Raw genomic sequence first — 17,176 nt, forward strand, 5'->3', positions numbered from 1 at the left:
GCTGGGCCACTCTATGGTACTTAGCCATACCAGACAGAAATCAATACAACTACATAAGAAAAAACTGTTTAACAAGGGATAATAGTTGGTTCGATTTAAAAGCGAATGCCTCATCACGCCAAATGGCCAGGCAGAGGTTACCCTGGACTCCTACGCAGCTGGCTATCAGTGAGAAGAAAAAAATGCTCTGACATTTGAATTGTTGTATGTCTGATTTGTGGCCTACTGGGACTGTAGACTATGGAAGCCTAATGACCGAGATGGCGGGACATTGATGTTTGTTGATTGGTATGTCTTTGCCGCAAAAAGGAAGTTTAGCACACCTATATGGCTTTCCGGGCAGCGAACTCTTCCTGCAAACTCTAGTCTGGTAGTGGTCCCTGTTCATGTTGGATATTCTCAATGTCTACAAATCATATGGTTTGTAGGATTTGACACGTTTAGGCTACAACTATGACTAATATGCTAGTTGCTTAGGGTCTACTGATGTACTTACCTTTTTACACGGTAATCAAACTTTATATTTTCCCGCAAAAGGAAATTAAACATTCAACCAAAATAAACTGTCAACATTCCATGTGGTGCGTAAAACCAGAATGATGACACCTGTCTAACTGACGACGTTACCTTGGCAAGGTGTGTGCCAACATAATGGCAAAAATGATGCCCTGAACGTTCAGCTCTTGATGAGTTCACATTTCTAGCATTTTCTAGAAATCCAGCGATAGCTGGGAGTCAAACTCCACTTTAGCAATTTTTTTTCTAAAATTATACCTATTAGGAACATGATCTTTTTTGGAAATCCAACTCACATTGACTATTCATTTACATGAGACTCTTTTTAATGACAATGATCATTTGAAAAATAGAGGAAAATATAATTGCCTAAAGTTAACAGCTTTAAACGTATTGTTTAAAGTGCAAATATATGTATTAACGTGAAATCCATAGATAACTTGAGACATGCAACATATCAAACAATTCACTATAAACAGGTCATTCCTTTAGCAACTACAAGCTAGTAAGCGACCTTACAACTTAAAACAGTACACCTGCTGTACAATAGTTTGCATAAGTGATTGCACTGACATGCAAAACAATGCTCAGAGAAATAACATTCACATGAAAAGCAGTAATTGTAGAGATCTATACACTAAATCTTTTTGCTTTGAGTCTTGGCCACAGTTTACACTGATGAAGACAATTATGACAATAAAATAACAGAATAGTATGAAGCGATACTGCAGAATGAAGCTAGTCTATACTGTATTGTTAAATAAATCAAGCAGACAAAGCCCTCATTTCCGCTTGGCTCTCTGCAACTCCATACTCAAGAGGTATTGTGCAGTATATATGTCCATACTAAGCAGGCTGTGGGATCTCATTAATTATTTAACATCAGAAATAACATGACAACAGGCCATACCTCCTCAGACATCCAAGCCCAATACTCTGGCACCATGACAACTGAAACATTTTGCAGCCTCTTTATTGCGTCATTATCATCTTCTCTTTTGACGATTAACAATAAATGAGACCCTTACCCATCCAGAATAATATTAAACGTGGACTGATCGAATAATAGATTATTGTAGCAGAGACAGGAAATAAAGCGTAAACTTGGCCCATGGAGGTCACAGAAGAGCTGATATGTTCAGGTCAATTACTTAGCAGGGCAGGGATGAAAACAGACAGAATGGCAAATGTGTGAGAAAACATTTGGATATCTTGTCCACACTATTGCTGGTCTGTCAAGGTCATATGTATCTGGGGTTGGGAGTGAATCCAAAATATGTTCCCTTATGAATATTCACTTGCATAAGATAGATGAGTTAGTTTCTTTTTTTAAAGTTTAAATCAATATATTCACCATTCAATAAATCACATGAAGAATTTCATCTCATGAAAGGTGATAGGCAGCGTTATAGTTTAATGGCTATTCTTCAGCCTAAAGTGAAGTAATAATTCCTGCCACTCATAACTTTGAAGAAGTTCACTAGCAACAATTTACATGTACTTAATGGCATTTCAGAAGATAGAGAGGGAGCAGCAGCTTTCAAGAAATAACCAAAAAGACTGAGTAAATCAGCATTGAAACCTATATGCACAAACTGACAGCTGATGGTGCCTTGGCTCTAATCGTATTGTCTTGGATTGCCATTGCTATGCTAGCGCCTTCAGCAACATGGTCCAAACCAAAGGGCCATTCCCCTAGGAACAAACTGACACGGTGACGGCGTGGACAGAGGTAAAACACGTTAAGCATGGTTCGTCTGCTGAGAACTCGCTTTAAAGGCGGGATAGAAACAGTACGCCACAGCAATCATCAGTTCCAGTTCTCCCAGTCCTCCTCCAGCTGAAAAATAAAACATGTCATTTAGTTCAACATAATTGAACTAACTCGGCATTTTCTTTATTGTTACAGTTTGGGGTTAGAAGAAATGCAACAGGAACATTTTGTATTTATTGCCCACCTCTCCTGTAGCCTCAACTCTAGAGAGCACCATCTGGACCTCGTCTTCTGTCATGTCCAGGTCAAAGTCCTTCTCCCAGTCCTCACTGACATCTGTGCTGGACCCTGCAGGGGTCAGGGTGAAGCAGGGTGAAGCACAGGATCAGATGGGACCACTTAAGACTCTTCTAGAATACTATTCTTGCACTGGCTCTATGCACGCTCACTGAACTTCACCCACACATACTACACTGACACTCCAACATACACACGGATGCATATTGATCACACACACACACACACACACACACTCTCTATCCTGATTGCCTAGTCACTTTTACTCCTACCTACATGTACATATTACCTCAACTACCTCGTACCCCTGCACATTGACTCGGTATCAGTACTTCTTATATATTCCCTGGTTGTTGTTGTTTTATTGTGTTACCGTTTCCATTTTCCCCTTCTTATTCACTAATTAGAACAGTTTTCTTACTTTTAACTCTGCATTGATGGGAAAGTGCTCATATGTAAGCATCTCATGGTAAACTCTACACCTGTTGTATTCGGCGCATGTGCCAAATAAAAATGTGTTTGAATTTGATTTGATGAACAGCTTAGGCCCTATTCAATCAAACCCTGTTACCACAGTCACACCAATAACTGAATAGAATGTCCTTTTACCTTTCTTGCCATTGTTTGAAGGTGTAGACTTCCCACTGTCAGAGTTGAGCTCAAACACCCTCAGGTCCTGGGGCCCCTCGGTCTCTGGTCTGATGGTAGTAGCTGGGGCCTGGACTGTGGTAGCTGGGGCCTGGACTGTTATTCTCTCAGCTGTAGCCTTCTCTGTGGGCTCAGGCTGGGCTGGGGCCTCTAACTGAACCCTCTTCTCCTCCTCCTGCTGCCCCTCCTGCTGCCCCTCTGGCTTTTTCTCCTCCAGGCTGGCCCTGTTGAGTTTCTGGGACAGCTCCACGACTGCAGGCTGTGGCCTGGCTGGTTTCACCTCCACCTGGGTGGCCAGGCTGCCGCTGTCGCTGCTCAGGGAGAGGGGAGAGGAGCGCTCCCCGCTCGGAGATGGGATGGGGCTGAGTGGGGTCGTCGCCATTGTGACTGGTGTAAGTGGGGACAGCTGGGTAGCAGGGTCGTCCAATGGGGGCGTGAAGTCCAGGCGAGATGAAGACGTGGCGCCAAGGAAGTCATCTGGGGTAGAAATAAGGGAGAAAACAGTGAGTCACGAGACAGACCTGACTAGCCTGACTGACTTCTTTCAGGTCACATCTCACAGAAGACATTTCACCATTGTGAAATTCCCTATCCAACATACCTTCATCCTCCTCCTCCCAGCCCAGAGCCTCTGTGTGGGAAGTCTGCTCTGCTCTCTGCTTCAAGGCCACTCGCCTGGCCTCCTCCTGGTGGTCAGTCACATTAGTAACCCATCAGCAGAACACTACCGGCTTTTTAGTGTATCTATTTATTGGATAAGGTGATGATATGAAGTGGGGACAGGGATTTTAACTGGGAAATTCTCTAATAAACATAGCTTACCTGTGAAATAGTTGCACTGAATACATTGTCTGATACCTCCATTTTGTCAGCATGCAGCACACAAAATATCATAAAAACACATGCACTTTCCAGAAAGGGAGGGAGAGGATTGGAATAAGCTTTGGAAGAGGGGGCCTGGGCTTTGTTAGGACACACAGGAAAGTGTCCGAATCCAAATCAAATAGCGGGAGATTTGGTTCTGGGTGACAAGATTAGTCTTCCAAGAGTCTACTAAGCTACCAGAGCTCTGAAGTAGAGTCCTGCACAGGCATGAATTGTAAGCCAGAGCCCTACCCATGCACGCTACGTTTAAACCCTTATCCTACCCAGGCCCGATTGACTCTGCCAAATATAAGGCCCGCTCGGCCCGAAATAAGAAATAACTTCCTCTGTTAGTAAATCCATAAGCTACTCATGGAGCTCTGAGTATCCATAGCAACAGCTCCGCTTGGGTCGCTCTGCTCACTGACGAGACAGAGAGCAGTTAGCTGTTCTTCACTCTAAACTAACAACACTCACGGAATATTATTATTTTCTGTGAAATAATCTCTCCTGACTTATATTAGATGAGGTTGAAGCACTTCTGACAATGTTATGATCTTAGTCAGATATCACTGTACTGCGCAGCATAGCAATAGCAAATGGCTCAGTTTCAAAATGTTAGTGATTCATTTATTTGCATTTTATTTAACCTTCATTTAAGTAGGCAAGAGGGTTAAAAACAAATTCTTATTTACAATTACGGCCTACCCCAACCAAACCCTAACTCGGACGAAGCTGGACCAATTCTGCGCCGCTCTATGAGATTCCCAATCACGGCCAGTTGTGATACAGCCTGGAATCGAACCAGGGTCTGTAGTGACGCCTCTATTACTGAGATGCAGTGCCTTTCTGCCCCTGAGCAAGGCAGTTAACCCACTGTTGGGTTAAATGCAGAAGACACATTTCAGTTGAATACATTCAGTTGGACAACTGACTAGGTGACCCCCTTTGCGTTTCCATGTAAACCGCTGCGCCACTCGGGAGCCTCAAAATCCTCTTTAGTGATACTCAAGCTCTGCCCGTACCATAGTTATTGATGAAAAAACAGCCACTATCCAGCCCTAACCCTACGTATAATATCGGAGGCTCGGGTTGGGTAGCAGAGCTCTACTCTGAGGTAGGAGCCTCTCTCCAAAATGATCTATAACTGGCCAGCAGGGGCGCAGTTTACATTCTAACATGAGATTCTGATAGAAGAGGGTGCATGATGGTTTATGAGAGCTATACATGCAAGTAACAAAACAAAAAAAAGTGAGTGAATTACCTGGTCCAACTGAAAGACTTTGTAGAAATACCGCTGCCAGAATTCAGAATGGGCTACAGCTGCTGGCACCTATGGATGAAAATACGTACTCTTACACAACGCACAGAGCATTTAAAAAAGTGATTAACTTCTATCTAACTTTTATGAGATAAGGTCTGAACAGGAGGGTTATAAAGTATTGTTGGGCGATGTCAACCTTTTTCCTATCGTGATTATGTACTCATAAACCATTGTGATGTAAGCTGGTATTGGCCAACAAAAAGATAAACAAATATAAAACATGACTAAAGATAACGCTGGAAGCCTGGGCAGACGCTAGGTGCAGGCAAATCTTTTCTAATATTTCTTTCTGCTTTCTGGTGGAGTTTCAGCATGGAACAGGTGTGTGTGTGTGTGTGTGTGTGTGTGTGTGTGTGTGTGTGTGTGTGTGAGACTCGTACACATGACGGAGCAAAGTGACAGTCAACTGAAGATGAACGGGCTGTCTTACTGCATTAAGAGTTAGGTTATAAATCATTGGGTGGATAAGAAATCCAAGGCTTAAAAACAAAGGTATCCATGTATGCCGATGACTCAAGTTTTATATTAAGTCCGTAAACTAGATCCCTGCAATGTCTCATTGAAGATCTAGATAGTTTTTCTGTACTCTCTGGACTAAAAACCTAATTATGATAAGTATACAATATTACGTATTGGATTTTTTTTTTTTAAATACAACTTTTACATTACCCTGCAGTTTACCAATAAAATGGGCTGATGGTGAAGTAGACATAGTTGGTATGCATATTACAAAATATATAAATGAGCTCTCCACAATGAATTTCAATAGAAAACTTGTAAAAATAGACAAGATTCTGCAACCATGGAGAAGTAAATTCCTGTCTATTTTATGGAAATATTGCCCTGATTAACTCCTTATTCACATCTCAGTTTACTAATTTATGGCGCTGACTACTCCTGATGATTCGTTTTTTCAAATTATATGAGCAAGAAATATTTTGCTTTATCTGGGTTGCTTAATTAACCAGACAAGATAAAGCGTGCCTATCTCTATAATGAATATGAAGTGGGTGGGTTGAGATTATTAAATCGAAAAGTTCTAAACCGCTCTCTAAAAGCTTCACTTATCCAAAGCGTCTAGCCCAACCCATAAGACTGCGGAACAATTAATCAATTGGCCACCCAGAATACTTACATTGGCGACCTCCCCCCTTGGTTTTTAACACTGCTGCTACTTGCTGTTTATTATCTATGCAGTCACTTTATGACTACCTACAAATACAAATGACCTCAAATAACCTGTACCCCGCACACTGACTGGGCACCGGTACCCCCTGTATATAGCCTTGCTATTATTATTTTATTGCTTATTTTTTGTTTACTTTAGTTTATTTAGTAAATATATTTATTGAACTGCATTGTTGGTTAAGGGATTGTAAGTAAGCATTTCATAGTAAGGTCTACACCTGTAGTATTTGGAAGAGGTGACAAATCAAATTTGATTTGACTTCAAGCTTCTCAGCTAAAATTACTGTACAGAATTCTTGCCACCAATAAAATGTTGAATATTTGGAGCATATAGTCATTGCAGCTCTACAGATTATTTTGTGAGGATACAGAATCAATAGACCATTTGTTCTAGTATTGCCCTCAGGTAGCCTGTTTCTGGTCTCAGGTTCAGGAATGGATGAAAATGCATAACATGAATCAAAACTTTACCCAAGAAATAGAATTGTTGGGAGAACTGGTTAGTCAATTACTAATACTCTCATTTAAAGTATTTAACTTTAACTCGCAATTATGTGGATTCTATTCAATTATATGTTAAACATCACAGTACAGTTGAAAGATATATGGTGCATAGAAATCCGAAGAGGGTGGCCAGCAGAGATGGATGGGATGGGCTGAGGGAAGCAGAGGGTTGGGATGTGGAATTGGAGACAAGTGGGAGTGGAGTTGCTGGGAGGGGGATAGAATGACGGACAACGTTTTTACATCTAATGCTTGTTTGCCTAAGGCTGATGCCGTGCAGGTGTCCGTACTCGTATGCACATGCATATACACACTCTCATTCAAACGCACACACATGCACAGACACATTGAGGGGCAGCTCTCGGGAACTCTGGGGGAGGGATCCTGGAGGGCTGGTGGCCTGGCGGTTGGGAGCTTGGGCTGGTGGCTGATAGGTTGCTGGTTTGGGTCCCCGTTTTTGACCTTGTGGGAGACCTGTCGACGTGCTTTGTGAAGGGAGTTGACCCTGTTTGCTTCTGTGGGCCCCACACGGATTATTTCTTTCTTAATAAGCTTAAACTTTTCATTCCATTATTTTTTATAGTCCATTGATATATTATTTGTTCTCTCTCATTATTAATCCACTGGCTACCTTATGTTTTTAGACTATTCAAACAACTGAGATGAAAGTCAATATATATAAAAAATAAAAAAAATAAAGAGTTCTTAACAGGGTTTTTTTTTTTTTTACCCTTGCTGGTGTCGTCTCCTTCAGACATGAGCTTGTCGTCAGAACAGATGTTGAGCACGTTAACCAGATGAATGCATTGTTTGAAAGAGAAAGCTTGCATGCATAAAACGATGAAAACGTACTAGCCCAAAGTCATATTCATAATGAATGGCGAGACAAGGGAATATACCCGATGTTTTTGAAAACAGCTAAACACAATATAGTTAAGGTGTCTGTTATAAATATTTTATAGATTTAGGCTATAAGTCCCACGCATCTGATAAAGTGAGAGAAACAATTCTTTGTGACTGGACATTTTGCAAAGCTTTGGTGAAATTCCTCACTCTGTCTAGCCTACATGAATTTCTTGCGTTCTGAAGGCCTATATAGCATAGGCTATTTATTGAATTACTCCGAATGTCACTCATGCGCCGCCCGATTCCGTTAGGCCTACTGCCCGGCACCAGTCAGGTTCAAATAAGATAAACCATTGTCTGTCACATCACGATGTTGTCACCATTGACAACGGCGGTCAATCATTATTGATAAATTAACATATTGTAATTTGGCCCAACCCTATTAGAAAGTGTACCATTCTGGTGTAAAGGGCCCTGATAGAGGGGGTGTTGACCAGGAGGTCAGAGATCTCTCCTTTCCTCTCCTCCAGGCTGAAGCTGGAGAGCCACGCATCAAACTGTTCTAGGGAACCTGGGACAGAACACAGGACACACAATTGAAAACACAAAACAATATTTTCATGGCCGTTTAAGAACTGCATGAAAATAAGTGGCATAGCAAACTACCCATGTCATGCCTGCCAAGTTATTTGCATTCATTGTAATAGGAGTTGACTTTGACCATGATTTGTAAAGTATTGGAGTGCAGCTGAGGATAGAGTAGAATGAGTAATTATATGGGTGTAAGTCAATTGTCATTGCCATTCTGACGGCTTTTTTATGTTTTGAGGGAATGAAGCCGGGTTAGTGACTTTGCATGGCACATGACCTTTTCTTTAATGAGAATAGTGAAGACAGATAGAAAAGAAACATGTGTACTGCCTCACCATCAGGCTCATTGCAGTATGTAGCAGGGTCAGCCTGCAGACTGTAGAGACGAGCCTAGGGAACAAAACACACACTGTAACTCAAATGATCATGTGACATAACATGTGTTCTGATATCTAGTATTGCAACAAAAAGAGAATGTATTTTGTTTGTTTAGTATATTGATAACGTTATGCTAATGCTTTTAATATCCAAATATATTCAATATGCTGTAAACTATTGTCTTTTAACTGTTACATCTCAATATAAACACTACCGTTCAAAAGTTTGGGTCACTTAGAAATGTCCTTGTTTTTGAAATAAAAGCAATTTTTTTGTAAACTAAAATAACAGCAAGTTGATCTGAAATACAGTGTAGACATTGTTAATGTTGTAAATCACTATTGAAGCTGGAAACGTAGATATTCCATAAAAAAATCAAGAGGAGGCCCATTATCAGCAACTATCACTCCAGTGTTCCAAAGGCACGTTTTAACATGCTTATTGATCATTAGAAAACCCTTTTGCAATTATGTTGGCACAGCTGAAAACTGTAGTTCTGATTAAAGAAGCAATAAAACAGGCCTTCTCTAGACGAGTTGAGTATCTGGAGCATCAGCATTTGTGGGTTCGATTACAGGCTCAAAATGCCCAGAAATAATTAACTTTACGGAGGTATTTTGGATATAAAAATAATCTGGATATAAAAATAATCTTTATGGAACAAAAGGAACATTTGTTGTGTAACTGGGAGTCTCGTGAGTGAAAACATCCGAAGATCAAAGGTAAACGATTAATTTGATTGCTTTTCTGATTTTCATGATCAAGCTACCTGATGCGAAGTGTACTTAATGTTTTGTCATGCGACCGATAAACTTACAGCGAAAGCAATCCAAGCGTTTGTGTAAAGCATAATTTCAAAATCTGAGACGACAGGTGGATTAACAAAAGGCTAAGCTGTGTTTCGCAATATTGCACTTGTGATTTCATAAATATTTTTAGTAATATTATTTGACTGGGGTGCTATGCTATTCTGCGGTTGCTGATGACAATTATCCCGCTTAACGGATGGGTAGCATCAAGAAGTTAAAATGATAAACTTGGATTAGCTAACACAACGTGCCATTGGAACACAGGAGTGATGGTTGCTGATAATGGGCCTCGGTGTGCCTATGCAGATATTCCATAAAATAAATCTGCCGTTTCCAGCTACAATAGTCATTTACAACATTAACAATGTCTACACTGTATTTCAGATCAATTTGATGTTATTTTAATGGACAAAAAAAAGAATAATGTTATTTTCTTTCAAAAACAAGGACATTTCTCAGTGACCCCAAACCTTTGAACAGTAGTGTATATATAAAATCCATGTGTTATTTCATAGTAGTTTTAAGGTCTTAAAGAAACAAAAGAAATAAAGAATGGAATGAGTAGGTGTGTCCAAACTTGTGAGTATTTATTTTATTTTATATTTTGATATAAAAAACAACAATATTTTGATTTCTTTGATTTGCGTATTTTAGGGCAAAAGCTAAATCCTGGGGATTAACCATCCTCTACTCTGGAGCTCAGTAACACTTCTAAACCTGACCACTCTTACATGTTTGAACAGATTGGGGACAAATTATAACACATGATGTTAATACATAATTTCTGAGAAACATTCTGGTATATTATCAGTAAATGTAAAACAGCATGGTATCTAGTCCTTAATTTGTTAAATCACACTGTCATAGTGATAAGCTGAACACAGTATTAACATACTCACCTTGGTGCTGTCATACACCTCTGTGGTGCCTGCTGGAGTTGCCACTAGCGTGATGACATCACAGTCGATGGTCATGTCCTGGGGAGGAGCGAGGGTGTCTGTTATCACTCCTAAGAAACTGGATAGGCTCTTCTTCACCTTCTCTGTGGTATCAGAGGAGCCCTCCACCTGAAACAAAGTGGGACAGGTGACATACCACAGTCAGGACGTATATGCCTATAAATAACCAAGTAGTAATTCATATGAACTTATCTAATATGGGTCACTATGACCCATAGCTAAAAAATGGCTACACAGCCTGAGTTGACCCTTGTATTTATTTATTGGATTGTAGTTGCACTCACAGGGCCCTACACACGCCAACACTCACTCCAACATTTGCCCACACACTCATTTATACTGACTCTACACACACCAACTCATATACAATCATCATATACACTGCTGCTACTCTGTTTACCATATACTCTGATGCCTGGTCACATTACCCCTATATATAACTCCAATATCCCTGCACATTATAAATATGGTGCTGGAACTGACCCTGTATATAGTATGTTTGTTTACTTTCTCATATTTTAGTTATTTCTATTTCTCGTGTGGTTTTGCTCTACCTTATGTTATCTTTAGTGTTACATTTTTATTGATTACTGCATTGTTGGGTTTAGAACTAGCAAGAAAGACATTTCACTTTACTTATGCACGTGACATTAAAACGTGAAACTAGTAAAGAACCAAATGGCCTACCGCTAGTTTGCTTCTAACGGCGCTTGCTGTGGCCACGATGGAGCACGCAGCGTCATGTTGCACCACGTTGGAGAACTCTGTGAGGTCACGCTTTATAAATTCGTATGCCTCTGATGACTGCAAAAACAATAAAATGTTGGAGTTACATTGACAAGTGCAAACAGAGTACAGTAATTACAGCATTATCAGTGTACTCGGATGTCACAAGGATATTGATTTTCACCTTGTTTTATAATGAGTTATATTGAAGACATTAAATTAGCCTTTTTGATGCACAGAACATAACTCAATAGTTTGCGGCTCATTGTGATACTAGAGAGATCATCTGGGGATCCGTGCAGGCTAGCATGGACGTCTACCTTATCTTTAACGGCCTGGAAGCTTTGTTGAAGCCAGCCTCCCCACCAACCGTCACAGCTTTCTCTGAAGTAAAGATACATAGTGATGACAGAGTATTAAAACGTGATCAACAGGTACTAATGGTGAAATGCATAGCTTACATTTTAGCTATATAACTATTTAGCTAGGCCATTAACGACCAGGTCAGGCAGGATGACAGTGCGCATGGTGCCGACAGAGATGGTCGCCTCGCTTCGCGTTCTTAGGAAACTATGCAGTATTTGATAACAATCTAGCCAGCTTAGCTGAATTGCTAACCAACACCAGTGAATTTGCATTAGCTGTTAGCTTGCTAGCTAGATAGCGAACAACGCTACGGTGGAAACCATGGAACTGTATGTTTCCAATCAATGTTAATATTTACAACACACTATTAATACGTCTGTCTCCGCGAATAGGCAGCAAACAGTTTGCTAGCCACTGCTAGCTAGCCATCGAGCTAAACAGCTGGTGCAATATTTTTGGTAAACAAAACCCGATTGACTCGAGAACAGACAAAGCAACTGATTGCATCGTTTTGAAATAGATGAATGTGGCAATAGCTAAATATGAAGGGATGAATATATTACATGAAAGAAAAACATGCTGAGAGGGATATATTACGAAGGTTAATTTATAAAACAAAAACTATTTTGCGACTTCACACTCACCCTTCAGCCATCTTCAGACCATGACATCACCAATATTTACTGAACTCTGACCCCACTGAATGAGGAAGAAGCTTGTAAAATGCAGTTTTTCAATGTGTATCTTCTTCTAGTAAATACAGTTTTAGGATAGATAGCTGAAGTAAAATATATTATTATTATTTTCCAAATTAATTCTGTTAGCTATTAGCTAGCTACGCTCTTGGGCATTTCTTTATGACTACGGTGTCTGCAAAGGATCAAGCTTCGCGTTTGGTAGGCTGCTGCAATAACTTTATGAAAACTAAATCTAACATTGTGTTCAAATTCCCCTTACAAAATGTATCATAATTGAACACCAACCTTGCACCCACTTGTATTTATTATCAAGTCCAGCTAAAGTGAAAGTTGTTATAAGGTTTGCATATTTGGCTAAGTATGTCCTTTCAAAGTTTGTATCACTAATTTTAAATGGGATGCACATTATGCAATTACTTTTTAAATGGTTTATGAAAATGTTCATGGTCTATACCCTATCCTTCTTAATTAGTTTCAGCTTGTTCAGTATTATAAATAAGGTAAAATCTGGCCTGCCAGTCAATAGCACTCTCTCCTAGAGAGAGGTCTGAAAATGTAGGTAATGAAGCAACACATTATAAGATTTAACTCACCTAGCCACATGATTAGTAATTAAATCCGCCCGTATGTGACTCGATCTTTAATGGGTCTACATTAATTCCCAGACCAGTGGGTTGTTGACCCTATCCCAGCTGCGTTTCCCCCTCATCAGTATGCAGGGTGAAGGGATCCCGACTTTACTGAACTGATAGTAAAATGGTCAGGCTGCGAGCTTCTGGAGGAGAGCTCTCCCCTAATTGAAGATCCCCTGTATCCAGACGCAGCACAATGTGTGCGTATGTTCTCCATTATGTCTCTCCTGTCCAGACCCTCAATCCCCCTAATTGGCTCCTTCAGTTCCCTAATTAACGCTGTCGATCCTGTCTACTGCTGAGCCCAGGGTAACACACACCCTTCTATTGATTAGCATTCCCTCCTGTTAACTCATCCATCTGTGTCTATGGGGTGGGGGCCATCAGCTATCATGATCATGACTACTGCATACAATAGTGAAAATTCTGACCACACAGTCTTTACTCTCCACTCATTTGAAAAAAACGTGGGACTTTTATTTTCTCTGATGCTGCAGTGAATTGTGTCGCTTTCAGATATTTTTCTTCCTACTGAAAAAGCTGTTGAATTTTAGAATGTTTTTACCCTTAATGTTTATATTTTGCTTTTGAATGTAATTTTTTATGGATAAGCGCCAAATATTGTCAAGCTGTTCGTGGTAATGTAGAAATACGCCTGGAGTCATTAAGCATGACAAAACCTTTACATTTAAAGCCCTTTTACATTCACACACCCTATGTTTTATGTGTTTGATGTGGATTGCCCTAAATGTGGTAGCATATTCACAGCATATGCTCCCAACATACTGTATATACTTCAGACAGCACATAACAGGTCAGCATATGGTAAAAGCACTATGATGACAACAGTGGCTGGTCATAATGGCCCAGAAAGGCACTGTCAGTATTGTATGATTTAAGATGCATATCAATTGCACACCACACAGACACACACCCTCACACCCTCACACACTCCCGCACCCTCTCCATCCTGCTGCTGCTGCTCCGTGGGTTAACACCATCTGCTAACGATCAGGAAACACCAGCTTTGCACAAGTCAATGTCCCTAATTATCCACCTAAAGGAGGGAGGACACCAAAGGGAGGCCGACCCCACTAATCCCCACAATGTGTTCTACTTCCCATTCCCACCTGTGCCCAAATAAAGGGGGGCCTAGTGGGAGGACCCAGGATCCAAGTGTCAGGGGACCAGGGACCAGGTGATGCCAGAGCGCCTGTCCCCACCACAGAAGGCCCCTCCCCGGGCTAGGCTGGCAGCTGCCTCCCCCCACTGGGACGTCCCACAGCTGACAGTCCTAGAGTACTGACAGGGGTTCTTTACAGTGTCAATAGCCCCATAAATTAGAGCTAACCGCCTTTGTGGCGGGCGATGTGTCAGGCCTTTTGGCCCAACAGCGCTTGTTACCATGATGAAATGTAGATTGAATGGAGGGGGCCTGTGTCCCAGGCACGAGAGCTTGGCCTCCCCCGGTCTTTGTGTCCCGTGCATGGCTATTGTCCAGCTCTATTCAGAGCTCTCATGGAGAAGGGGGTTGAAGGGGGAATGAGGAGATACATCTCTTTATTTCTCCCCTGATCTCGACCTCATCCGTCAGCCATGGGAGGATAAGCATGTATTTTACACGCTTGATTTGTTGCTAAGTGAGGGTGAGCCATTGTTGTGGGTTTGAGTAAATACACGTCTGTGTCATCCATCCCACATATGTCATTGTGCTGAAGTGTTTGGTATAGTTAGTCAATCATTGACTATAACGTTTTAAAATATCATTGATTTCATGAAAATAGATATTTTTTGATCTTTTAAAAACTGAAAAACAAAAACTTTGGTATCCTCTGTTTTGATCTGTTGGTTTTCAAACACTTGAAATTGCAATGGTGCCATATGAGACTTGATGTGTATTCTTACGTTGAAACATCCTAAGTAAAAACGGCACATATTTACTCTTATTGTTCTGATGTGTCATAGGTATGAATACAGGGACAGTGACAAATCCTCTGGCCCATAGATGAGAGGGCCACAGCCCTGTCCCCTGCCTGTGCCAGACAAAAGTGACGCGCCGTCCTGGCGCCCGCACTGCCCTTTCATCTCCCACACCCTGTTGAGGTGAAGATGGATGATCCCAGAGCTCAGAGTGCCATATTCAGCCTCCCTCTGCAGCATTGCATTGTCTGGCCCTTCTCTCTCTATTTAGCTCAGGGTAGACTTCTCCTCTCCCACCCCTCCCCTACCCTGCTCAGCACCACTAACTACTGCACCTCCCTGTGCAGTGCACAGTGATGGTAAACTGATAGGGATATCGTTCTTTGTGTTTTACTGTTGTAGTGCTACGTAGCCTGTTTCAGAATGAGAAAGACAAAAGACATGCTGAAAAACACATGCAAATAAACTCATGATGGAAGCAGATGTAAATAGATTTACAGCAATTTATGTCTCAAGCAAAACAGCAGAACATGTATTTTTTAAAAGGTTTAATTTAGGAAAATAAGACACCTGCAGAAGGACACAGCACTTTCCATCTTTGTCATTTGTTTCAGTAACACTGAATTTCCGATATTGAATAGCAATAGCAGATATTATAGCTGTTACATTCAAAAAAGAGCTTCAAGAACAATAGTATGAAATACAAAGCATAACCAAATTATCTGGCTTAAATTATCTAAGTGTTTCTGTGTGTGCATTTAAATGTTTTCAATATAATCAAGGAATGTAATTTAGAAAAATAGCAGCGGAATACTCAATAGAAGATATATACAAAATATGTACAGGTCCTGGGGGCTACCAATGTTTTTTACAGTTCAACCAACAATTTATCTCAGTCCTCAGTCCACTACTTAGTCCTCGGGTGGGCACTGGGCCTCAACTACAGAGCTCAGTCCTGGGTGTCACCTGCTCACTTGCCCATGGAAAAGCTATGCAGGGTGGATGCGGTGGTTGGTAGAGGCTGGCAGAGCGAGCAGGGACAGGGCATACCAGGAAAGTGCCTGTAGGAGCTGGCTAGGTGGAGAGGGTCTTTCAGCAGGCTCTGTACTGGTGCATGGTGGAAGCCCAGGTAGCTTGCAGAGGGTGGTGAGTGTGGGGCTGGAGCCGGGAGAGGCGAAGGGTGGTGGAGAGCCGAGGCCGTGCTACCCACCAGGGAGTGCAGGGACTGGGCCAGGGGGTGTAGGGGGAGGTGAGCTGTGGGGGCCGGAGGGTTGATCCGGCGGTGGCTAGTGCGACTCTGGGAACCACCACCGCCATACACGTCCCCCACCAGCTTCTTCATCTCCTCCAGGGAGCTGGACAGCATGAGGATGTAATTACGGGCCAACATCAGGGTGGAGATCTTGGAGAGCTTGCGGACGGAGGGCCCCTGGGCATAGGGCATGACCTCCCTCAGGCCGTCCATGGCCTGGTTCAGGTCGTGCATCCTCTTCCTCTCCCTGCCGTTCACCTTCAGCCTCAGGTCCTGCACGTCACCCTCTTTGAGGGTCTTGCTCTTGCCTCCCCCACCACAGCGGTCAGTCCTGCCCTGCCCAGCGGCCCTGGCTGCCCCCTCCTCCCGGCAGTAGGCTTGGAACATCTTGTTGGCGAAGAAGCTGCCCATGGAATCATCCACCACCAGATCTGGAGATGAGGAGCGGCTGGAGTGGGAGCCAGCGTCAGAGTCCATCTCAACAGATGATGTTTAGAAAATAAATGTAAAATAAAAAAGTGGAAAAAAACAACTAAAACAACAAAGCAACTGAGGTTAGAGCCAAAGATGTTTGTGAAAAGTTCTTGAAAACAAAAAACAAAAAGCTGGATCACTCTCTGTTGTCTGAGTAGGAAAGCTCACAGTTCCCTGAGGGCCGATGCTCTCTCACTGTCACTTCTGTCAGAGTTCAGTAGATAGCTAGATACAGCAGGCGCAGGCTGTGTCTGGTTCTCGTCAGGGGTCTGTCCCCCTGCAGTCCTACAGGAGTGAATTTATACCCCCAACCCCAACAAAGGAACAATGAGGCGCATAATGAGACATTTAGACTCACAGCCAATTGCAGAAGGGACAGAATTTCACCCCTTGCAGCCCCACCCCGCCCTTACAGCCCCCACCTCCCTACGCCCAGACCAACGTTTAACTCCCCTTCATCTCATTACCTT

The 17,176-nt window shown here is 42.0% G+C and overlaps 2 protein-coding genes across 2 annotated transcripts; both read right to left on the reverse strand.

The window, feature by feature from the left end:
* Positions 1–1,473: 1,473 nt before the first annotated feature.
* Positions 1,474–12,591, reverse strand: LOC135508294 (BSD domain-containing protein 1-like). The gene is made up of 11 exons (XM_064928381.1): positions 12,375–12,591; positions 11,685–11,748; positions 11,326–11,442; positions 10,579–10,746; positions 8,828–8,882; positions 8,357–8,472; positions 5,304–5,372; positions 3,777–3,861; positions 3,137–3,652; positions 2,475–2,578; positions 1,474–2,356 (listed from the first exon to the last, which is right to left on the reverse strand). The coding sequence occupies exons 1-11, from the start codon at positions 12,383–12,385 to the stop codon at positions 2,327–2,329; spliced, it is 1,335 nt and encodes a 444-aa protein (XP_064784453.1). The 5' UTR covers positions 12,386–12,591; the 3' UTR covers positions 1,474–2,326.
* A 3,359-nt stretch (positions 12,592–15,950) lies between these two features.
* On the reverse strand, positions 15,951–16,709 carry LOC135507403 (oligodendrocyte transcription factor 3-like). Its single transcript, XM_064926950.1, has one exon. The coding sequence runs from the start codon at positions 16,707–16,709 to the stop codon at positions 15,951–15,953; it is 759 nt and encodes a 252-aa protein (XP_064783022.1).
* Positions 16,710–17,176: the final 467 nt, after the last annotated feature.

This window comes from Oncorhynchus masou, chromosome 21 (assembly GCF_036934945.1).
Source record: "Oncorhynchus masou masou isolate Uvic2021 chromosome 21, UVic_Omas_1.1, whole genome shotgun sequence".
Lineage (NCBI taxonomy): Eukaryota > Metazoa > Chordata > Actinopteri > Salmoniformes > Salmonidae > Oncorhynchus > Oncorhynchus masou.

What these genes read in the sequence shown, in the direction of transcription:
- LOC135508294 (XM_064928381.1), bottom strand. An exon ending in TCCAGGCCGTTAAAGATAAG is followed by an intron (nt 11,443 to 11,684) that starts GTAGACGTCCAT and finishes TTGTTTTTGCAG; the next exon opens with TCATCAGAGGCATACGAATT. An exon ending in AAGTCTTTCAGTTGGACCAG is followed by an intron (nt 3,862 to 5,303) that starts GTAATTCACTCA and finishes ACTGACCACCAG; the next exon opens with GAGGAGGCCAGGCGAGTGGC.
- LOC135507403 (XM_064926950.1), bottom strand. Translation starts at nt 16,709, where the DNA reads ATGGACTCTGACGCTGGCTCCCACTCCAGCCGCTCCTCATCTCCAGAT.